The following is a 26,277-nucleotide window of genomic DNA, read 5'->3' on the forward strand; positions in this document are numbered from 1 at the left end:
TGCCAGTTTACAATAACAAATATAGCAGCTTTTTCATCATTAAAACAACCACACAACAGTTGCAAAAGTTGTTACTTCTTTATGAATTCAAAAAAAAGGTATTTTATTTACATTTATTTATTTATTTATTTATTTATTTCAGACTTGTATGCCACCCATCTCCCCCAACGGGTGACATCCTCATATGTTAAGAAGCATCTCTTTTGAATTCTGCACAGCCTAGACTTGTTGTTCGTTATTATTCACATAAGATTAAATAACTGCCTCCATAGGTTAAGGAAACTAAGATAGGTGTTTTGCAGCTAGATTTGATTATATTATGAAATCACGATTTAAAATTTGTATTGTTTATATGTTTGTTATGCTATATCAAAGTAGGGGATAGCTTCTGCCTTTTAGGATCAACCATCAATAGTAAAGGAACAAGCAGTCAAGAAATAGGGCACAGACTAGCACTTGGTAGAGCAGCAATGAAGGCCTTGGAAAAATATTCAAATGCCATGATGTGTCTATACCTACAAAGAGCAGAATTGTGCAAGCCATGGCATTCCCTGTGATACACTATGGAAGTGAAAGTTGGACTTCAGAGAAGCAGGATAAGAAAAGTATTGACACTTTTGAACTTTGGTGTTGGAGAAGACTCCTGAGAATATTGTGGACAGCCAAGAAAACAAACCGATGGATCATTGAATGAATCAACCCTCAGTTCTCACTCGAGGTACAAACAACCAGGCTCAAATTATCCTACTTTGAACACATTATGCAAAGACCCAGCTGTCTAGAAAAGGCTCTAATGCTGGGAAAAGTAGAAGGAAAGAGAAGAAGAAGATGACCAGCAGCAAGGTGGATGTACTCATTTATAGAAACGATGAGTGCACCCTTGGGAGGCATAAAAGAACAGGTTAGGGATAGATCATCTTGGAGAAAATCTACCTATGTGGTCACTAGGAGTTGAAAATGACTTGATGGCACATAATCAGTTCTATTATTATAATATATACTATATCTATTATGCTCAACAAATATTTAGTGAAAAAAGGATTGTTTGATTCATCCATTTTCTCTTTCAAGAAAGTCTTCACTTACTTTAATTGGTATTAATAGAATCGGTTCATGCCCTATTCTTTTTCTATAAGCAGATAGCAGAAGGTATAATCCAATTGGGTTGGAGGTGAGGGATACCTTTTCTCATAAAAGTATCAACAGATATTCTGAAACATCAAGTAGTCCAGATCCATTATATGCTATGTGAATGTAAGGTATCTAGGGTCTGAACTTTCTTCTGTCATTAAATTAATTTAATTATTTCCAACAACACCTAAGCTCATAGTTTTAATAGTGGAATATCAGCTATAATGATAGTATCAGAATAGACAAGATTACATATGACCTCAAGAAATTTTAAAAAAAGGTGTTTATACCCATCTATTTAAACATATGATTATATTTAAACATACAATGTATAGTGATAAGTTATGACAGAAATTGTTCTAAAAAGAAAGAAAAATGGATCATATTAAGTACATTTCTGCATTAAGGCAGAATGTTATTTTTCCAGTAATGGGAAAAAAGGAACAGAAAAGTGGGATATATGAATCAGAAAATAAATAAATAAATAAATAAATAAATAAATAATAATAATAATAATAATAATAATAATAGTGTTATTTCTTCTATCTTCTTTGAGTAGTGCTCAAAATTTGGGGCACAAGCCTACTATAATCATATTTAAACTGTACTAATTTCAATGAGATAAGTAATTCTACTGTTCAGATCAACAAACTTAAATTCTGGCTAAAATTCTGTTATTGGTTTATTTCAATTTTTTTAAAAATGATATTATTACAAAAGGCAGAGTTGGATTACTAGAAATGATGTTCCAGACAATAAATTATCACTACAATGACAATTTGAAGACAGTTATTAACCACACATTTTAAATTAAAAAAAAAATCATTTTAGCAACATGTAGCTGTTCATTTGTTGAATATAATAATTCTATTTTCTCTATTGTTAAGCAACTTTAAATTAAAACAGAAACGCAAATTTATTGGTTTGTCTAAATGAGCTAACTCTGTTTAGTTATGGGTTTATGGCAGGGTTCCTATTTATGCTATTCGTAGTTTGAAGAATGTTTTCTAACCCAATAATTTCAGAATAGTTTTACAACCTTATAAATTATATCATCTGTATATCTACAGATACATGTGTCTCTCTTGTGTATATACATTAGACACACACACACACAGTGAGAGAGAAAGAGAGAGAGAGAAGTATGTCCCTCTAAGTCACACTCTGAAATATGATTTACTCCCTGGTAACTGAACATAAGACTGAAGATTTAAGTTTTGTAAAAAATTAATGGAGTTAAATGCATAATATTATAGAGAAAATAAGTCCTTTATCAGTATTGGGCTAGAAGTTAATTTTTAATTAATCTTTATTTTGTAATGTAATATTTAACAACAAAAAAGAGCGAGAGTTAAAACAACTGTGAGAGTTAAAACAACTTCCAAAAAGATAGATGTGTTTTGTGAAAAAACAAAGAAATATTATGTTCTTAAAATACTGTACAAGCTTATGTGCATCACAGTTCACTTCATCAGATGCATGGAGCATTATCCTACAAAAGTATATAGGCCATTGGGTGAGGATAAGGGGAGGTGAAAGTTATTACCTATAGAATCTGTATTTACAGTATAGATTATGGCCAACAAAAATTTGTTGGTATGACATAAAGGTTCTTGCATTAACCATACATACAACCCTCCAGGCTTGGTTCTGAAAATGATATTCATTTGAATGATAGATTAGTACATTAAATGAAAGACACACACATCTCTGAATTAGGACAATGGTACATTTTCTAGACTTTATCAATCTTTGTGTTTAGCAGAGCAAGTTAAAAATAATTTCTAGCATTGTTTTGTTCTCTTGATATTTGAGAATGAGATAATATATTTGAGGACATTAACATCAAGACACAGTGATGTTTGCCACCCCATTTCATCTGAGCAGCTGTCCTCAAAATCAACATGTGAACCTGTTCATAATCCTAGTGAATAAAGAAAAGTGGGCAAAGCTTTTGAAGCCTATGACCATAAAACTATATAGTCTAGGCTATTTTAAATATATTAGAACTGATTTCCAATCTGACATTCAGCCTTCAAATGCTAACATCTCTTACCTTTGTTTTTTGTGATTTCTCCTTATCTGAAACATTGGAGGGTTTTCTCTTCAACATCTTAAAATACAGATTTATTCAAATATTACAAGGCAAGTGTTGCTTGTTTATTCTCAGACCCCAAGCATACTGAATGATATACACATAGCTCAATCAGCTAAATAAAGCTTCCTTATTCTTTATAGGATGTGGCTTCACTCAGCTCTGTCAGATCTTCAGCTGATATATTCAAGACAGGAAGGAAGACAAAAAGAGAAGTAGAAAAAGAAATGGGTGAAGAAACAGAAGCTTAGGGTACACGTTAACACTAACCTTTCAACTTCAACATTTCAACCTCAACATTTATTTTAGGGTAACTAACAAAAGTTGGCTGCATATGTACAGGTAGCATTTGATGGAAAATGTTACCAGTTAAGGAATCACAAGTGCTGAAGTCCATTTTATAGCTTTATCATTCTTGTACTGCAGCAACCTGCATTATTATATTTTTAAAGCTAAAAACTAATTAGCATGTTATTTTACATATGTGAGTATAAATATAAAATTCTATTTTCAAGATTATAACTAATCTATTTGCATTCCATTTGTATTTATATTTTAGTATCAGTTATTAAGGAGCAACAAGAGAGATTGTTTGCTTCATGCTTGGCTTCCTTGAAATTTTCCCTGTGGAAAATAGGATGACAGAGTATTCTGAACGTTCAGCTTTTCCCACATTTATTTAAAACTTCACGCTAAGCCCTGCACAGAAATGTATATCTATGTGCAAATGTATGCATAGGCCATGTAAAAAGTTAAAATTATTCATTTTTATCTGAAAGGAGATTACTCATAAGCAAATATTATAAGAACTTCATATTACACTTCATATTATGAAGAACAATTAGAAAGCACTAAAAGTTTTTAGGAATATCTCACCATACATTTTAGTCAGATTCTACTATTATTTGTTTGTAGTGTCCTACACTAATAAGGATTGCTTGTGTCTCCACCCATAAAATGCAGAAAATTCATTGGTACCATTATTTACAATATATATCATGTTTGTGAGGCCAATAGTGACTTCAGAAAAAAAAAAAGTAGTTGTACTACACTGTTTTGGTTCTGTTGTGATATCTGTATAGTGCATTAATCAAGGTACTATCATGCACACACAACTTATACACAAAGAAAAAGTTGAGTATATATAGGTTTATACACACCAACAAGAACTTAAATAAATTGTTAGCCAGATCAAAGAGGACAATTTCTCCATCACCATCACCTCATGTTCTTCCTATACAGATTTAAAAATCTAAACAAAACTTCAATTACATTATTATTAATATTTCATGCCTTCTGCATCCTCTTAAAGCAGCTTACATATACAACAGGAAAGAAATTATAACAAAAAGATTGAAAAGCAATCGTAGAATTTTAGCTATTAGTTAAGATGAACAGAAATGCACATTCAGGCTTCATTCTTTAACCAAGCTTTTCATGAGGTTTTAAGTTGTTTGACGTGTTTAAATCAGAGGTAATAATCTATCCTGTATTGAAATGAGTCACAAATGAAATTCTTAGAAAAGACAAAAACAACTCATTCTCATACATATGATAAGGGCAGCTGAAATGCCTATGTAGAGACCTGACAACAAAATTATAGAGAATAAATGCAAAGAAAACACCACCCACCTAGTATACATTTACAGTATCATACAATTTGAAAATGTGCATTCTGTGTTTTACAGACATTAAGAAGTGCAATTCTAAATGTACATTCCATATTCCAACTACTTTTAAAGGAATATGTAACCATGAGAAGGAATTAAACTACTCTGATCATTCAAACATTACTTCTTTTTCTGTGCACTGTTAACATCTATATGATTAATAAAAACTGAATTCATATGTAGACTTATATATGAGCTCCTTTCACCAGATTATTTATTGTTAAGTAGGAAGAAAGAGGCCATTTCAGGAGATATAGTACCCACCCATATCTATTCTATTTCTTCATGCATCAGAAAAATTATAGCAGTTTGAAGGCTGACCTAATTATCTCTTTGTCCTTGAAAGATTGACCTCTGCACTAGTTGTAGAAAATGCCAGAGTTAAAGACCAACACCGGTAATATCACAAATAAATAATTAACTTAATCAGGAATTCTCAATGAATTCTAATGGTTCAGAAGCTAATATATTCTTATATTTTTAATTTTCAAATGGTATTTAATAAGAAGAATGGAATGCAAAATATTTATCGGAAGGCGGAGCAGGAGAATTGGAAACTTATGTAATACTATGGATTCGCTCAAAGAATTATAAATGTCACCAATATACACAGATTACTTTTTTAATTCTCTCTCCTCATATTCATATGCACATATATGTATAAAAATTGTCTGCCTTAGTTTTTTTTTTTAAAAAAAGCTCCTTACATTTCTGTACTGAAAATAGCATTAAATCCTCACACAGAGTGTCACCTTTGATAAGGCTACATGCAAGCTTTTCCTTGAATACTGTTGCATACAAGTGGTAAACAGAGTTACTGGTATTAAAAACCTCAAATATTAGCTCAATGTGGATACCCACATTAAAATAACTTCCTTTGACTTTCTCTAGTGCATTAAGTAATACATTGGAAAATGACTGAGAGATAATTGCCACTAGAGCTTTTTGGCTATTCATAGGTTCCAAACATATCATAGACCTTCCTAAACTACCTCCAAATGTGGTATCAGTGGTTTTCAGACATATGATCTATGGCTACTGTAAGTAAATAAACCAGAATGGCTTACCAGCAGTGTTAATTAGCCAAGTACTTTTCAACTGCTGGCTTAAAATAGTAGTAATGGTGAAAATTTCATGGAGAAAAATTAAACAAATGCAATCTTTAGATTCCTGAAAAGATGTCACAGCATCAGTTTTTGCACTTACTATATATATTGTTCTTCTTCCTCCTCCTGGGTCTCTAGCACCTGATTCCTTATAACCTTTGAGCCCATGACAAGTTGAATTCTTGATTTATTTTGGATGCCAGTATTGCTTCCAATTATCTGCATGCCACAATTATCTGCAGCATAGACTGGCTCTAGGATCCTAATTACCATAGTTTTTCTGAGCAATGATAACTGTATTCCTCAAACTGTTCAGCCAGTGACATTTGACAGTTACTGGTTTGATTCATCTCACAACAGCAGAACTGAACTTCAGCATTGTCAGTGGCTGATGAAAACAGCTGCAATGGAACCAAATAAACAGGTCCATAAGTTTATACTTATCTCTCTTTCAGAAAGGGTCTTGTACTAAATATTTGAAAAAAAAAAGAAAAGAAAAAGCTAAATTAAACATGCACTAGACCTCCTCCAATGTTACACAAATGTGTTTTCTGTCAGTCAGCAACTAGTTTAATTGGACAAATGCAATCGCTGGTGCAGTCCTTGAGGACTCACTTCTGCTGATTTTTCAGCTTTACTGTTAAACAAGTTTGTAAAAAAAAAAAGTGCTTGATGAGTCAGCTGCAGCTATTCTCACCACCATAATTTGCTGTACCCTCACTGTTGCTGGGCCGCAAGACCAAAACAGATGTCAGTCCAGATATACTGGAAGCAAGGAAGATAACAGCAGTGGCAGGAGCTGTCATGCTCCTTACTGCTTTTTACAATATGGCAGTGAGGATGCTGATTGAGCTAGGGTTTTTTTCAGGACTGTCACTTATCTACTTGCTACATACCATGACTGCTACTCATCTTCTCTACTGACTGCTATCTTCTGTCCAGATGTAGTCTTCAGAGGTTTGAGGGGAGGTGCCCTTCATTGCTATGGAAGGTACTGAAGAAGCCCTGCCCACAATTCTCTAAAAGTTTGGTGGTACATCTGGAAATCAGAGCACTACCATATCTTAAATCTCAGCAAAATATTTTAAATATATGTACAACATCTACTGAAGGTTTATCATTTTGTAAACAGAACCTGGATTTTTTCTACCACTGACTTTTAAAAAGACTACATGATTTTGATGATGTATAATTATATATAAGATGGTGAACAATAACTTTATAAAACTGAAAACAAAGATTTTTCCTTGAGTAGCCAAGATAATGGAGTCCTTCCAACTTTATAAATGAACTATGTAAAGCACCCATAGGGTAAGGCATGATAAATTTTGTTGATTTAAGAAAGTGTTTGATGGACAAGGTATTTGAGCCATGAATGTGGCATTACGCATGTTCACATCTCAGAACAGAATTGAGATCAACAAACATGTTTTCGGATTAATAGGGAAACTATGTCTGTTGTCAGCAATCTCTCTTTCTCCAGAGCCATTTTCTACCAGTAAACAGTTCAAGCTGAATTAGTTTCTTAATATCAGAGTATCACAGTGTTGAATTGTTATAACATTAAAACTTGTCTGTGATAAACTGAGGTTCAGCTGATCTTTCACACACAAAGTCATATATGTATTATATATGAGAATATTACATTTTAGCGGTAATAAAACAATTTTGTTTGTTCTTCCTTCCACCTGCTTCCCCCAACAGCTGTTGTTGTTATTAAGTCCCAAATGTTCTATAATCTAATATTTCTGACCCACAAGAAATTAAATGCTGCCAGGAATAAGATTATCTTGAAATAACTCCCCCTAGAAGTGAGATCAGCTCTATCCCTCTTAACATTCCACAAGTCCCTCAGGACCTGGCTAGGTGATCAGGCCTGGGGGTCCTAGGGGACTGGGGAGATTTTGCAATGGCTCCCTTATTAATTCTATCCCCTCCTGTTTTGTGTGTGCTTTTATAGATTTTTATTTGTAATTGTTTTTTATGTATTTATAAATGTTATGTATTTAATTGTTGTATGCTGCCCAGAGTCACTTTGTGTGCGATGGGTGGCTATATAAATATAACAAACAAATAAATAAATAAAACTCTAAAGTAGACTTAACGTACTTTAAAAAGACAAAGAAATATCCCTCATAAACAGCTCCCAATAAAATCCTGGCCCTGTCTACCAGCTCTCTCCTATGTACATTTTAAAAAAGCATAAAGGGTGGCCTCTGGCCATCAAAACATTGTTCACAACTAAATAAAATTAACAAATGCCCTTTGGAATGAGATTCTACCAAGATTAGATGGCCCCCCAGTCTGCTATTGTTTAGAAGAACCATGAAGACTTGACTCTTCACCCAAGTTTTGGTGAGGGAGAGTGAAGCCCCTTGATTTGTTTCCATCTGGTCTGTCATTCTTGTCATCTTTTATTCTTTTTCCCTTCCCTTTGATTGGTTTTATTGCTATTTCTTCATTTTGATTGTTGTGAATCACCAAGAATTATTGGGAGTTGGGTGGTGTACAAGTTCAATAATAAATAAATGAATTTAAAGGTGTGGATTATTTCCATAAGGCTATGTTAAACATGATAATATTTATCATTACTTTTGCTGATGATGAGAAAGTACCAGAGCTACAGTTATCTTTGGTTACCAGTTCACTGACTATTCATACTATATTTTTAATTCCTGGTGGATCAATTCATTTCATTTCTGACTGTATATTAACCCAAAATGCACAGGAAAAAGAGACATAATTGTCTAATAATGGATTTAAAAAATGAACTTCTTTTAGTATTGTGGATATTGTATTGCTAGAACTAAAAAAATGAATAACTCAAGAAACCTCAACAGTACATTATGTAATGCTGGAAGTCTGTGGAAATCTTTGAAGCCATTCTTTCATAAATGAGCTTTTAATTTCCCTGATTATTTAATACAGTTTCATGTTCTGTAATATAAAATGTGACCATGAGTTCTCTATGTCTGTGATGAGTTCATTCCTTTACTGGCCTAGTGCAGCCCCTCCCCTCTTTTCATGCTGAGTATCTGTGCAGTGTATCCCGAGATATGGAAAGCTATTTGCATGATGGAGATAGAGCGTGCATGCCATTTTTTGACCTTGTCTACAAGTATGTATGACTTAGGTAAATAAGTGAAAAATGGTGAGTGAGAGATAATGTTAATGTTATACACACCCTCCCAACTGTTGCTTCTCTTAATTGTTCCTTCTATCTTGCTAAAGCCAACCATAGCTATTCCTTTGATGTGGTGATGATGATTCCTGTTATCTATTCCTATTCAAAATATGCTCTTAGTCATTGTATGTTTATCTGAGAAATATTTGGGGAAGAAAGATATTTGAATTTTTAGTGATACAGAGTAGGCTGAAGGCAGATGAAACTCAGGTTTTAGTGGATACCATAGGATAATGAACATTTGAATGATTATATAGACAAGTATGCTCAGGTTGATATACATGTAGTGTGATGATTGAAGTGTTCAGCTAAGATGGGGAAGACCCAGATTCAAGACCATCCCATGTAAGCTCACTGGGTGATTGGGTCAGTTGCTATCTCTCATTCCATGCACATGATAGTTACTGGGGAAGGGGCAGAAGTGCTTATTTTGAGCTCTCTATTTAAGTGCATGCCTGAATGAGGCTTATAAATGAATAGCATAAGATGCAAGTAATTGGGATAATGTTTCTACTGATGGAGGCTTTAATTTTAATTTTTAATATTATTAATTTTAATGTTAATTATAGCAATATTGCAGCAGATAATAATAAAATTATATATATATAGGATTGATATTTCTCTGATTCAAAGGACACCTATGCTAATAAATAATGAGAAATAAAATTATCTACATATCTGTAAGATATCTGTAAGACTTACCCATGAACTTGGGAGTTCCACATCTGTGACAGAGCTTGTAAGTTGTGGCTGATGAGAGCAACAAGTACATTTTTCCCACTCTTCTATCCTTGTGGTCAGGAAATCATAGGGACACAGCTGAGTATCTGGGAAAGATTTCCAGTCACTCCAGAGCTGAAATTCCACTTCAGAACAGGTGGCAATATTTCCTAGGTTGTTTAGTCCAGAAATGTAAGTTGTATCCTGCAGTGCTGAGATAAAATCTGTTCTAGGCTCAATTTCTTCCTTTAGTCTTGTACTCTCTTTCGATATTCTTTTGTCCTGGTATTTTGTTAATTTCATACATGAAATTGGAGCTTTATCTTCACCTTCAGAGAGTCCAGGATCTTGTGATGGTATATCTTGGAAAAAATGTATTAAAAAAACATTTAAAATAACGCTTGCCTGATCCATTTATTTACTCATTTACATACTTATTTACTTAATTTTCTTGTCTCCTGCCCAACCCGAGATACATTTAAAAATAATAAAATAAAAAAGATATAAAGGATAAAAATGTGGTCCTTTCAGAGAACACCTAAGCTGTATCATTATTTATTGATTAATATTTCTATCTTGCCTATCCTCAAATGTTACCAAGATGATATACAATAAATTGGATAAAAAAACATAACTATCAATTATATATTTAAAAAATCAATGTACCACATTAAACAGTAAAACATGATTAAATCACTACTAGAGATACAAAGGGACAAGTTGAAAGGGTTCAACCAGAAGAATAACTAAATGATTTCAGCTTGCATATCTAGATTTTATACATATATAAATATTTTTACATTGATGGCTGAAGACCATGAAAATGGAAAAGATATGCCAGTTTCACATAAATAAATTGAATTTTTTTCTGCAATAGCTCATACATATTGTTCTGTTGAAAAACTTGTCTGCATGTATTTTGAGTTTACTTGGAGCTGCTCAACACAGTGCATACTTACATTAACATGTGATAGAGCATGTCTTAGATGCTAAATCTCTCTTTCTCTTTCTCTTTCTCTTTCTCTTTCTCTTTCTCTTTCTCTCTTTCTCTCTCTCTCTCTCTCTCTCTCTCTCACACACACACACACACACGTGGCCCAGCATTCAAATGACCCTTTTCCTGTTGGCATTTGGAAAGTTAATAAAGACTTGGCTATTCAAACAAGTTCTGGGAGGTTGAATTTGTTGCTTGTCCCTCTCCTAATGGAATGGTTTTAATTGGTGGTGGTGGTTGATTGAAATTACTCCTAGAATCTTATATTGTGATTTATGGTTTTGATTTGCTGATTGGATTTTGTTTTGTTTTAATCTGAGTTATAGAGAGAGAATAGAATGCAGCTCAGAAAGCTCCATTTGTGACTGGAACAATCTATAAGCCCTCTAAAATAAATAAATAAATAAATAAATAAATAAATAAATAAATAAATAAAAGATTATAAGCCCTCTAAAATAAATAAATAAATAAATAAATAAATAAATAAATAAATAAAAAGATTATTTATTCCTAAATTGTAATTTATTTGCAGAGTATGTCCAGTTTCTAAATCAGAGATGAGAATGCTTGCATGTTAGTGGTGGTAGTTTTTTAAATTTTATCTTATGTCTTTATTGATTTGCAGAAAGGAAGACTTTTGGATTATTTTCTTTCTTTTTTTTTAATTTTTAACAAAAATGCATATTGGAAGCTTATTGGAAGCTTAACATTTTATTTCAACTGTGTCCAGGAAGTTGTTAGCCTATGTTCTAATCTGTGTTGAATATTGAAATGGATTTTACGCATATATGGATTGAAATTAAATCACTTTACTCACTGGATGATGATGTATGCTTGAGGTCATCCAAACTCTGCGTACTGTCTTTCTTATTTCGAACTAACTTCTGCAACCGTTTCAAGGTTCCCATTGTTTCAGCTTGATTTTCATCTGATTCTGCGACCTAAAGTAGTAAATACATGTTGAAGTGGGTTTTTTTCCCCCTTTCCAAGATTTTAAGAAGCAAAGAAACACAATTTCTTTATAAATTCTGAATTGACTCAGATATTCTTGGAGCCAATACAAACAATTAGTTCAGCTTGCTCACTAAGCCCAGGATTGGCTGAAAGTGTAATTCTAAAAGGCCAATCTAAAAAAAAAAACCTTTCTAGAAAAATATGAAATCCCATTAATCTTATTTTTATATGGATTCTTATCTTCCAAATGTCAGAGTGAGTTCTGCTATGAAATGTCCACTAAAGGCATTCATAGATTGGTAACCTACTCTTTTCATATTTCAAGTAGGGTAATACAATATCTTAGTCCCTCCTTATTTGGAAATGTGGCTTTAAAAGAAAAGAAGGTGTGAATTGGCATATCCAGTGCAGAATGATCTTGAAAGTTTAATTTTTGAGCAACTTTATTAGTGTCAGAAAATGACAAGATCAGTATGATGTCAAACCTTTGAAAAGAGAGAATAAAAAATCTGTCCATTGTCTAATTTCTGAGAATGGGTCTCAAATCTAGACTAGACAGGTGATTTTCATAGTGATCCAGCAAGTAATGATGGTAAATTATTTAATATTGCTACTGCTTCCACATGCTAGGCTGTTTATGATGAAGCAGCTCAGTGCTTGAGTAAGAGAACTTAGTACTGATATCTGCACTTTTTATAAAAGTCACTCATACAAAAGTGAAATTAAATATAAGGACAATCTGTGCACCTAATCTATGGTCCAATATATTACTATTAGAGCTAGACATATACCAGCTTACCTCTACATTAGCAACTGTTTTACACTCATCTGTTCTTGTATTTAAGTTTCAATGTCTTAATAAATGTTTAAAATAGTAGATGCCCATAGTTCTGATACATGTTATTTGGTAGATAACATTCATGGAATAAACTTCCTAGAAACATGCGATCATTGGGAGAAATTAGAATAAATCTATAAAATACAAGTTAAGTGAATGTAAGATCTGTGAAACCAATGGTTTTTCATTTTAAACCATAGTTTTGAAGCATATGAGGAATATATAGCATTGTGCAAAATATAATGGAGAAGAGATGACATAAATAATGAAATCCTGAAATATAAGAAACCTTATAGATTGTTTTGAACCAAGCATGACCTCCTGAAATAAATAAATGATTTTCTGAACTTAAGAACTTTTAATCATCACACTACTTTGGAAGATGAAAAGCACCTAAAGTTTTGTGTGGAATTTAACTTTATTTGATGCCAACCTTTGTGAGTGCATGGTGACAGAATTCAAGTCATCTTTGAACTTACAGTACAATATCAGAAAAGCATATTTAATTTCATCCACAATCATCTTCATAAGGCTATATCTGAAGATAGTATGTTTAAAATATCAAAGCTAATTGGCTGGGTGAGATGTTTGGTGATTAGATAGCATTCTGTTCATGGAAGAAGATTTCTGTGTATTTAAAGAGTCCATCCATGAGTAAAAGTGATCTTTCCCTGGGGGAAAATTGTGTCATTATGTAGATATTTTTTTTACCATAAAACAATTGTTATCTGTTAAATATATTTCTAGTTAATATCTCACAAGGATATACACAAACATAAGCACTGTGACATTATTATTAAAAGGACTTCAATCAAGATTAAATGGATGTAATATGCACAAAGTCTACAAGATTAAAGTTTCCCTGGTGACCATGAGATTCTCTGGCACTGCCCCTCACTCCAGGGAGGTGGGACCTATTTGATCAGTCCACCCCCAGTGACTGATGGACCCTGGCCTTATTCTTGATGGTCCGCTGCATGATCCAGCTGAGGCCCTGGTTGTCACTTAGATCAAGAGGGCAACTGAGGCCTTGGACCGGATCATGCCCATGCAACTCCTCCCTCCCTGTGGATCCTGACATGTGGATCCATGGTTTACAGAGAAGTTGAGGGAGAAGAAATAGGTTAAGAGCCATCTGGAGCCCCACTGGAGATCAACGAGGAGTGAACTCAACCAAACACAGGTGAGAGCCACTATTAAATCCTAACTTGTGGTGGTAAGGGCACCAAAGGATAAATACTTCTCCACCCTTACTGCATCCGCAGATAGCCAGATAGCCAACCAGCAGCACTATTTAGGGTCATACAGACCCTCAATCTTCAGGGGTGTGCCAAGGAATTTGCCCAGCATCTGTCAGATAAAATCACTTGGATTTGCTCTCAGTTGGATTCCACCTTTTGTACAGGTCCTGTGGAGATGCCTGGGGTATAGCCTTGCCCTGTTAGTGATTTGAATCTGTTGGACTTGAGGAAGTAGACAGGGTCCTTTTGACTGTGAGCCTGACCATGTGTCAACCCATGCCCCTCCTGGATGACTAAGGCTGCCTGTGAGGTGACATGTGGGTAGGTTCTAGGGTGGTGAATTCATCCTTGAGGGAGGAGGTTGTCCTTTCACCTCTTAAAAAGGCACTAGTTTCCTCTCCTCAAGAAGCCAACCCTGGACCCCACCATACTGGATAACTTTCATCCAGTGTCCAATCTTCAACTAAACCCTGGAATGGCTTTGGGTTTTAGGGCCTTCTGTATCTGGGGATCTTTGATCCTGGATGGGGTTGCAGTGCCCCAAACAGACCCAGTGCACAATTTGGGGGTTCTTCTGGACTTGCGATTCCTGCTTCAACAGCAGGTGGTAGTTGTGGCCAGGAGCACCTTTGCACAGCTTCATGTTGTATGCCAGTTGTGCCCATTCCTAGATCAGGAGGCTCTACTCACAGTCACTCATGCCCACAGTCACCCCCAGATAGAGTACTGTAATGTGCTGTTGTTTTCCCAATTGTCAGAGCACTGGCCAGGTGCAAGACAAGTGGTTCTTTTAGTTCTTTTAGGTCCAGAGACAATGAACACACCAGTAGGTAAGGAGATTTTAAGCTTTATTGTTAATTCTAGCAAATAGATTTAAACAGGAATATAAGAGCATAAGATAGAATTAAATAGAAATACATAAGCAAAGTATAAAAACAACATACCAAGTAAGATGATAAAACTCTTCCCCTACTGACGGGAGCTACCATAAGGCGACAGCAGAGAGATCCCAAGATGGTTTAGACACAGCACCTAGTCCCAAGGCCTGTGTCCACACTCCACATTCCAGGGACAAAGCCAGGGCTTTTTACTAAAGTCTGGCACTGCAATCCCATGACTCTGTTTTGGAGTCAGGGGCTCTGCAAGTGACCTTGACCAGAAGTGATACCTGCTCATCAAAACATTCCAGAGCCTGAGAACTGTACAGATAAACTAGTGCTTAACCTAAACAATCCTGAGGGCTCTCCTCTCCCACCCCACTTCTAAGTAAAAGAAAAAAAACAAAAAACAAAAAAAACCCAAGCCAGCTAAACATTATTATAATTCAAAGTGAGCTTTCTTAACATGTGCAATCAAACTATGTCACCTAAACTCCTCGAAATAACAATGGTCTTCCACATTGCCACTACAGCAATACATGGGGCTGCCCTTGATAAGTCTCAGGAAGCTTCAGCTGGTGCAAAATGCAGCAGCACAGGCAGTAATGTGTGCTTCAAGAACTGCCCATGTTACACCTCTGCTTTGTGACCTGTATTGGTTACCAGTTTGCTTCTTGGTCCAATTCAATGTGCTGATTATGACCTTTAAAGCCCTACATGGTATGGGACCAGGTTATTTGAAGGACCATCTTTCCCCAGTGACATCTACCCATCCCATCAAATCTGGCAGGAGAGGCAAATCCTGACAGCTAGGGAGTTTCATCTGGCAGGTCCCAGGAAGAAAGCCTTTCCTGCCATAGCACCTGCCTTGTGGAACATCATTCCCCCGACGTGAGGCTGGTCCCAACCCTCTTGGCCTTCCAGAACGCCCTCAAAACATGGTTTTGTCAACGGGTTTGGGGATCCCATGGTAGTGTGGAGCCTGTTGGATGGTTATATGATCATTAACTGATACACTCTCTATATGCTGGTCATCATTTCATTTTTTACTTTGTTGTTATTTTTAATTTAAATTGTGGTTTTATTGTTTTTTATGTATTTTGCTTTTATGTATTTTGCTTTATTACATATGCCGCCCAGAGCCACTAGGTAAGATGGGTGGCTATACAAATATGATAAATGAATAAAATAAAAATAAAAATCCAACTGAAAAAGTAGAGATGACTATTAGACTGCAGCAAAGAATTTCCTATATATCTTGCTGCCATCTACTGGTCATCTGGAGTGTTGCAGCCCAGAAGTCTCTGCTTGCATTTTAGCTCAAAATTATGCTAATAGCTGAAGAATATTCCTTTTAAAAGCAGCTATTATGCAAAACAGAAGAATGTTACATATAGCTGAAGTAATATGACTGAAATAATAAATGTGATGGTTATACTTAACAAGAAATATATACCTGTTAATAAAAGGGATGTGTTTGAAATGATTGCTTTTAGTTTGGTTTGTTTTAGTTTTTGCTTTAAGTGAAACACTAAAATAAAGCTTTATATTCAATGGTTGCCAAGTATCTATTATTGAATAATCACCTGGACAATATCATACAAACTGCATTCGGAAAACAAAACCAAGCATCAGAGCATAATGGAAAATTAGAATAAATACATACCAATTAACTCACCAGAAGACAGTGTAATGAAAGTCAAAGTAACAAAAATTAAATATGTTATTGTTTATTATTTCTCTGGCAAAATCAAAAGCAATTCTTGGCTTTTTTCAGACATCCACGATTCCAAGGCAAGGATTATGGGAAGTCAAAGCACAGTTATAGGAGGGTAAGGCTGGCACTCATGGGGTTTATACCTGAAACCTTCATGGATATTTTTTAATAATTTTGCTTGTTTATTCATTACATTTCAAGAAAAAAGGTATAGTTTTCAAAAAAGATATAAACTGCAGGATCTCACTGTATCATTGGATGTACTTAGAATATGATCTTGAGCTGGAATCCACAGTTCAAAAGTAATTTCCTTGGCCATCAAAAGAAAATATGTATGGAATAATGAATTTTGTTCTGTTTTTTTTTTTTAATATGAAGAATATAAAACAAAAGTTATATGTGTATAATGATACACATTATAATGTATAATAATATATATACCCACTATATATATCATTAAAGTTATAACACTAGAGCTTGAAAATGAAAAAAATATAAAACAAAAGTTATACCACTAGAGTGAAATAGAAATTGAAGAAAAGTGGAATACATTTTAAAGAACAATATGTGGATAATACAAACTACATTATTCTAATTACTTTTTCTGATATTAAGGGTCATAGTTAATTTTAATGTTATTTAGCAACTTTCCCCCATCTTATGCTTTTCAGATATTTTGGCCCATTGCCATGGTCTCTAAGGAGTGTGGATAATACTATTTAAGGATGATAGGTCTGTACTCCAACATATGTAGAGAGTATAAAGTTGGAGTAAGTTTTTTAAAAATTGAAGCATTAGGAAAAAAGTGAAAACTAACACAGAATTTACAAAACACAAGTCAGAACAATATAAATTTTTCACTGTGCCTTTAAATGCTTCCACAGAACACAGTATAATTTCTGCCAGATTATTAACTGACAAATAAATAACAGAGAATCAAAAATAAAATAAAAATGAAAGTTAGGAAGTCAAACTTTGGTACAATATTCCTTGCAGAGAACTTATTAAAATGATTGGCACTTCCAAATGGCCAACTGGTCTACTCCCAGCTATTCCCAATCCAGTTAAAAATGTACCTGAGATTGATCTGGGGTATTTTAAGATCTATTTAAATTTCAGGCCACTATGAGCATAGGTTTGTTTACATGTTAGTCTCTAAGGCTTGCAGAAACTATGAAGCTTGCGGAAAATCACCAGCAAATCAGCACTTGTCTCTTTCTGGCCAATAGCTAAGATCTATCAGGCCTAACTTTCCAGAGTAACTTACTTCACCCCCTCACATCTGTATCTAAATAAACATCTGTTCTTCTTTTTCATGGAAATGAAACAGTATACATTTCTACGCTCACTAGGGTTACAAACGTCTACTACCTTTGAAAACTCCTAATGTTCACATGATGTTCTGCATTTGAGTCACAGTGGTATGGAAGCTATGCAGCTGAGGTGGGATGAACTGAGAGTCCTATTCAATGAGAGAGCATGGATTAACCTTCAACCACAAATACGTTGCTGCTTTCAAAGTGGCACCACCACCTTGAAATGGCTTTTTCCCATCCATGGATAAAATACAACTGGCACAGAGACATATCAAATTTGCTTACCATTGCAAACTGCCATTTAGAATATTCTGTGACCAATAGGGGTTCCTCTTTCACAAATACCAGATTTGCATTTCATCTGGAAGATCCCAATAGATCATGAGTCTTACTTACTTACTCCAATAATACTCAAAGTGTAATATTCACAAGTGTATTACTTACTCCAGTTTATATGCCACACCCATTTGGAGAGTCTGAGTAACTTGTGTACCACTTGGATAAGTTTAAATGTTGCTCTCATTCAGGGACTACCATTAATTAACCCCAAATAAATGCACTACTCTTATATGTAATCTCTTTTAAGAATATTGTGTATTAACATAAGCCATTTGTCAACAGATTTAAATTCAACATATGCTATCTAGTAGTAACTTTAGCCCCTAAATCATTTACATGCATATATACTCCACTTTTATATATCAAAGCAGCTAAATTATGACTTTTTTTTTCTTTAGAGCAGCACTTGAAGAATTATAAATTACTGTTTCTTTATATTTATGTGAGCAATTTCCCATTTCTCTGGAAATATTTTCTTCCTGGTCTAGAGTTATTAAGCTATTTCTGAAAAGTTCTGCTATTTTTTTCACATTGGGAAACAAGGAACTATTTCAATATTTTCTTTGTATCCCTGTTTTTGCTGTTGCAATTTTTAAGTTTTTGTATACAGGTAGCCCTCGTTTAGTGACTGTCTCATTTAGTGACTGTTCACAGTTACAATGATGGTGAAAAAGTAACTTTATGACCAATCATCACATTTATGACTTTCACAGGTCTATAAAGCAAGAGAAACCTAACATAAGATCATAACCACAGTTGCAGTTTCACTTAGCAACCTCTTTGCTTAATGACCGAGTTGCTGGACCCAATTGTGGTCACTAAATGAGGATTACCTGTATTCTAAAAGCAAACAATATATTTACATGGTATGTGCCCTCCAGATAAGTTGAATAACAATACCCATCATCCTCAGACCCAACCACTGGCAATATTGGCTGTGGCAAATGAGAATTGCCTCAATACATCTGGAGATCATAGTTGGAAAAGGCTATTATACTGAATAAAGCCAATCCCGTAAACATTTTGCAGTGCTGTAATCATCTAAATATAAAGCTGGTATTTGAAGTCGTCATGGTTGTATAATTTTGTGGGATTCACCCGAACAGTTGTCCAACTGTTACTGCTGCCACAATTTTTTTATTAATTTGTTTTATTTATATTTCATATTTTCATCAATGAACAATAATAATAATGTAGAATTACTATAGGCTTATACCAAAGTGGAGCCCACTGAGGATGTGCCCAGAAGCCCTTCAAAATCTACAGCAGGCAATGTCTGTAGAGGTGTCTCTAGTTACATTATTGTTACTTCTGTAATTGTAAGCAGCTATGTAATAATTCACCAACTGGCTTAGGAACAAAAATGGTAAAAGAAATGAACCCCTGTTATTTCTTCTTATACCTCCACAGATTTCTGAATTAATAATAGTGTCATCAGTAACAATACCTGTTTGCGCTGTGCCTCTTTGTTCCTTAGTGTTCTGCAACTGATGAATCATTCTATCTTCTATATTATTATACACAGACCATAGGGTTGGGGCTCTTTAACTGTTCATACTAGTGGATTAATTAGTGTAGAGTGCCTAGAGACACAGTATATGTTTATACAAGTTGAGAAACTTGTATAAGTTTCTTCTGGGTTGGACACATACACCAACCCAGAGCTTGCCAGATTGATCAGATAATTTAGTATAAGTCTAAGTCTGATAAAATTCCAGCATGCTGATTTAATGGCAACCCCATTTATATATTTTTAAGAGGCTGCAAAACATGAAATCCATATGTTTGCATAAAAGAAAAAAAAAAGTATATCACTGAATAAGGTCTAGAAAGTCTAAAGAGGATATGAGGCTTGCCCCACATTGGCAATTACCACCCACAAGCTGATGCTGTCCCAATCTCATCCATTTGCTTTCCTGCGTCAATCCCATGTCCATTTACATTCTGATCATCTTCCAAATTGCACCTGGCACAATGCCTTACAGCCTGTGATTCCAGTTAGGAAAGGACCAACACAGTAGCCAAATGTGATATGAGGACTGAGTTTAATGCTTTCTCCCTTATTGGTTGTCCTGCCTCCTTACTCTGTTGCCTACAAATATAGGATACAGCCACAAATACATGAGTGCCTCGCCCAAAAACTCATTTTCTAAGTTTATTTTTAAAATCTTACTAAAAACCAACACATGCACCTAGTATAATCAAGAAACTTTCTGAGATCTTTGGCTAGTATCCTAGAAACGATACTTTAAAAAGAAAAAGAAAAGTTAGGAGAGAATAATTAGGACCTTTTGAAAATAATTCAGAAAAAGTGCTTCAGACTTCACATCTGCACAACTCTCTGCTCATCATAGTAGCCCATAGAGCCTTAATTTTCATAAATGGGTTCCTTAAAGCAGTGACATTTTTTTCAGGCTTACAAGGAAGCCTGAAAAAAAAAAAACGTTGGGCTACTTTAATGAAGTGAACAAGGGAAGATCTGAGTTTGGAAGAGCCATACACTCCTACTGCCAAAAATAGAATGGCCCTGGAAAACAACAGTGAGGAACTACAGGCAGACGGCATGGCTACAGCAGCTTACAGCAACCGATAAGAGCTAGGCAGACCCAAGATCCTGACTGTATCCCCACTGACTGCATCATCATTGCCAATGAAGTGCTATAGATGAGTATATGACAAGGCATATATTGGGAAAAAAGCGAAAATACTCCTTTAAAACTGGAGAAAGGAAGGAAGGAAGGAAGGAAGGAAGGAAGGAAGGAAGGAAGGAAGGAAGGAAGGAAGGAAGAGCCATAAATCTGTGACCCTCATTTCACACCCGAGTCTTGACTCCACACCAGTCACATAACCCCATTACATTAAATACATTATAGTTTCATACTGCAGAAGATTAACTGTGTTCCCATTTTCTCAAAGACGGAAAAAAAAAATCTTAAAGACATAACAAACTAAGACAAAGGACTTACATGACATGCAGTGTTTTCTTTTCTTGTTTCTTGTAATTCATGAAACTTTTCTCCAATAAGAAAATCTTCATTTTTTTCTGTCCATGAGGGTTGAAAATTACAAATGGTTATTATAAGGAAATGAATTCTTATCTATTAAATATTTTATATCAAGAATTATTAATTTTATAAAGATGTTAATAAAGAACTGAAACAAACAAAAAATGTTTGCATTGTAGTGGAGGAAGTTTTCTTTAAGTGGCTTTATCTTATTTCCTGTTTCTTCTTGGATTTTTATCTTCATGTAATACAATTGTCCATTTTTGAAAGCAGAGCTTGGTTCTTTGGTTTGTTATCAACATTTAATAATGCTGTGATGATAATATATCCTAAGTGTATCAGTTGCCTGTACCCGCTATTTTGGTGAAATGGAGCAATACGTTGTTGACTTATAAGGTAGTTTTAGATTAGAAAGCTTGCATAGAATAGCAAGAGCATGCTTTGGCTAAAATTAACTTTACTGGCCAAAATGTGTCTAAACTGACTGGTGCTGTGCCTTAACAGTAGTAGGAAATGCTTCAGGTTGTATTGGTATGACACAGCTGGTAAGCTAATCTGCATCTTCTCTGTCTTACTAAAAAACATGCCAGTGTCAATTGACTAAAGCCATGGCCACAGCATAGGGAAAATTGTGACTTGGATTATAAGTGGAGTAAATATAAAAAGCATAAATTAGTGAATGTAATTAAAGAAAGAAAAAGAGATACATTTTGTGTTTGTGATAGACCTGAATGAAGGTGGTCTGATTTTGTGGAGTAGAATTATGGTAGTAATTCTAGATGTAGGTGTAGGTGTCAGTTTAATCATTAACAAAAGAGCAAAAATTCTCATCAGAAAATAGCAATTTGATGTCATTCATGTAGATTGTTGTGAATGTATACAAAAGTAGCTGAACGTTCTGCTCCAGGGAGTAACGGTCATGAATGAACCAAGGATGCATTTAGGGAAAAAATGTGTAACTTTATGAATAAATTTGATCTGAAAGAAATGTTCTAGAAAGTGATATGTCTAGATGGGTGGGAAAGAAATGACACAGTACAGAAAAAAGTGATTGGACTATTCGGATATCCAAGAGTGTATGATAATTGTAATTAACTTGTTGTATGCCGCCCAGAGTCTCCTGATTGTGAGATGGGCAGCCATATAAATATGACAAATAAATAAATTAATAAGTTGTTTGATGAGTGTAGCTTTAAAAAAAGGTATGTTTTGATATATGTTTTAAACATAAATCTTATGTGTGTACTTAACAAAGGAATGATTATAAAAGCATGGTTCATTTGATTTTTTTATGATGTGTGTGTGTTTTTTTTTAAGATGATGCAGTGCTGTCAGCTGAGCACTCAAATGAATTGCAGCAAATTTAAGATTGAATGTATGATAAAACATGAAGTATTATTCTGAAAATTGATATATTAAGGACCAATGTAGTTTTGTTTAACAGGAAAAATGGAGTGAAAATTTAAATTGGGTGATTATAAGTTATACATAAATGTAGGAAAATTTGAGCAACTAGAAGAATTTTCATATATTGGTAGAATGTTATTGAAGATGGAAAAATCCATGGAGAAATTGTAGGTGGATATTTATTTATTTATTTATAGAATTTATAAGGCCATCTATCTCAACCTAGTAACTCTGGGCAGCCAATAAAATACAAAGACATAAAATAAAGCAAAGTGAAAGAACCACAATACAATATAGTACAATAGAATGTGACCATGTTCTAAGCAAAACTCACTTAAAATAGACTGTGAAACTTACATAGGGGATCAACTAACATCCTGGACCCAATGCCTGGGAGGAAAAAAAAAACCAAAACAGATATTCAAGTCCTGGCCCTGTGCCATGAAGGGCTTTATACAGTAAGTGGCAACCAGCACCTTGAACTGCACCCAGAAGTTTACTGCTACTTACAAAGCAGTGGTGTTACATGGGAATAATTATCAGTTGCAGCTTCCAAATGTACTTCAGAGGCAGCCCCATGTACATTGCAATAGTCCAAATGAGAGCTGACTAAGGCATGAGTGACTGTGAGCAGAGCCTCATGATTCAGGAATGGGTAGGCACAGTTGGTGCACAAGATGGACTTATGCAAACACCCTATATTCGCAGCTGCTCTCTCTTCCTATGCCCCTTGGGCCCATAGACTGAACATCTTTGACAGTCCAGATCTGTGGCCCTAAAATCCACAGATCTGGACATGTTCCATCTTTGACTCTGAATGGGATAGCACTATCCTAAACAGAGCCGGTGTGCAATTTGGGGGACCTTATGGAGTCACAGCTCTTGTTTGAGAAGCACATGACAGCTGTGGCCAAGAGGGCTTTTGCTCAAATCTGTCTTATGCACCTATTGCCCCTTCTTGGATCGGGATGCTCTACTCACAGTCATTCATGCCTTAGTCACTTCTAACCACTTGCCTTAATCATTGGACTATTGGAATGTGTTCTGTTTGGGGCAAATGCAGAAACTGATAGAAATGTAACCTTTTGTGAGAAATGACTGTTTGTTAAAAGTAATGAAATTCCTGTATATAAGACTGTGCTTCTGCCTACACTTATGGAAATCATAGCTGTATATTGCAGAAAAAATATAAAAGAAATTAAATACAGTAGAAATGGGATATTTACATAGTATATGTGTAAAACAAAAAGCCATAGAGTCAAGAATGAATGGGAGTTGAATTATTGTGGATTGAATAAAAAAAATGAGTGATCAGTACAGAAAAAAGTATTTTTAAAGTGGTCTGCTCATGTATAGAGAATGAATGAGGACTGAATCACCAAACTAATATTTAAAAGAAGAGTAAATTAATCTGGAAGGGAAACCAAGAACATTGTGGTTGAATAGAATTGAAGACATCATCAAAAAAAGAGAAATGAAAAGTTTAAACAATGAAAAGCAATGTATAAATTGATGAATGGAAAGAGTGGAAATAAAGCATGGAGAGGTATAGTAAACTATATTTAACTTTATTTTCTTTTATCCTCTGCCTTTAATTTCTTTTGCTCACTACTGCACATTCCTTGAGTAAAATATACATTTTCACATAAGAAATATTCAGTCAATTTCTACAGATTGTCATCTGTGTAATTTTATTAATATTTGAAAGCAAGATTCTTGATTTAATATCTTTTGGGGTTTAAGTCATCCAGAATTCCCCCCCCCCTTAATGCCTCTACTAAGCACTGATAGAAATGGCTAATCTAAATCCTGCCAAAGCTGGGCAGTCCATGGCTGTAATGGGCCACCAGCACCCATTTACAGCCTCCAAAGTCTCAAGTTTTACTGCTGAAATTTCATGGCAATATTTCCAGTTTTAAGCATATTTATTATTTCAGAATTAAGAATGGAAAAGGAAGATTGAGACCCAGCCACTAGGAGGCAAACTGCCTCCATTCTGATCTTTTAATACTTAGAAAACCCTTATAATCACACTATCATACTTTCACCATTCTGGACAGAAAATCAGTACCACGATTTGGGTCATTTTTTTACATCTAAGGATATTTTTCAGAATGGGAATGAAAGCAGTTTGCTTCATGGAGGCCTCATGTTCCCCTTCCAACTCTTGAAATCCCCAAAATTGTGAAAAAACCTCCCCTTTTGAAACTTTGTCACAGCCTCCTGCAGCCCTCCAGAAGATTAGGAGGCAGAGTTGCATCCATAACCTCTCAAACTTTGTCAGCTCTGTTCTAAACACTTTTGCTTGTAAACAAGTCACAAATGTTAGTGAATGTGTATCTTAATGTAGCTGCCTTAACAGGATGTCAGCTAATCCAGAAAAGGTTAATAACAGAATGAATTTCTATTTGTATGTATGTATGTGTGTGTGTGTATGTATGTATATATACATACACACACACACATACATACATACAGATAGAAATTTGTAGGGGTAGGGGTAGGGGTTCTTATCAACCATTAAACAAAACTTGGTATTTCCCTAGGGTTCTACAATAGTTATTTTTATAAATTAAGAACATTTGTACACTACTTTTCTGACTTCAGTGGGATTGCTATTATGTGTTTTTCCATCTGCTATCTCATCCAGGCTCACTTTGAATTGCGCCAGTGCAGCTCACATAACAGTGGTGCTTACATCAGTTTACCATGGGGTGCACAATACTGCATATGACACTGCATTCTGAAACAGCTGAAGTTTCTGAATGTTCTGTTTCAATAGTTCAATCAGGAGATGACTAGAGCATGAGTGACAATGAACAGTGCCTCCCGATCTAGGAACAGACACAGCTGGTGCACAAGATGTATTTGTGTGAAGACTTTTCTAGCCACAGCTGCCACTTGCTCCTCAAGCAGGAACTGTAAGTCTAGAAGGACCCCCAGATGGTGCACCAACTTTGCTGGGAGAGGGTCACCAAATCCAGAATTTAGTGATGGAAGTTCACTAGATACAAGTGGCCATAAAACCCACAGCCACTCTGTCTTGTTAGGGTTGAACTGAAACTTGTTCCTACCCATTTAGGTCTGCACAGCTTCCAGGCACTGGGAGAGCACTCAACAGTGTCACTTGGATGGCCCAGTGCCCAGAGATATCATCAATATATTGATGATATGTGACTTTGTGCTGACAGATGATCCCACCCAGCAGTTACATGTATATGTTAAATAAGGTCAGGAAGAGAGTTGAGCCCTGCAGCACCTCAGAGCAGAGGCCTAAGACTAGACCTTTCTCCCACTATCAATGCCAACTAGAATTGGCCTCAGGAGAAGGAAGAAAACCATTGAAGAACTAGGCCCCTCATTCCCAACTCCCTCAGCCCAGACCAATACTATGATCAATAGCCTTTGAGAAATCAAAGAATGCCAGAATCAAATGAGCCTATCAGAGGTCATCTACAAATGTGATCAAAACCCTCTCAGTACTATAACCCACCCTGAAGCCCACATAACCTACTTCCTTCAGAGCCTTTTTGGAGTGCATGGCAGGTCATCCTTCTCTGTCAGCAATCTAATCATGGATGAGGGAGGCCTTATGACAGAACTATTTTATATCTGTCATGAATAAATTATTTTATATTTGTGACTTTAGGGTACTTAAAGTAAAAAGTGATTCTAGTGTTCC

At 35.1% G+C, this 26,277-nt stretch overlaps 1 protein-coding gene across 1 annotated transcript in view; it reads right to left on the reverse strand.

Annotated features, from left to right (window-relative positions):
• The window catches only part of SAMSN1 (SAM domain, SH3 domain and nuclear localization signals 1), an 86,440-nt gene that overhangs the window by 36,691 nt on the left and 23,472 nt on the right, over positions 1-26,277 (reverse strand). Inside the window, exons 5-8 of the mRNA XM_088144447.1 lie at positions 21,150-21,226; positions 16,776-16,838; positions 11,718-11,841; positions 9,889-10,268 (exon numbers count right to left, since the gene is read on the reverse strand). Coding sequence (XP_088000573.1) covers positions 9,889-10,268; positions 11,718-11,841; positions 16,776-16,838; positions 21,150-21,226 — 644 coding nt within the window. The remainder of the gene's footprint in view (positions 1-9,888; positions 10,269-11,717; positions 11,842-16,775; positions 16,839-21,149; positions 21,227-26,277) is intronic.

The sequence above is a fragment of the Python bivittatus genome, unplaced genomic scaffold, assembly GCF_059951505.1.
Source record: "Python bivittatus isolate LINGU-HERP-01145 unplaced genomic scaffold, Pbiv_v1 ctg000350_np1212, whole genome shotgun sequence".
In the NCBI taxonomy this organism is placed as follows: Eukaryota; Metazoa; Chordata; class Lepidosauria; order Squamata; family Pythonidae; genus Python; species Python bivittatus.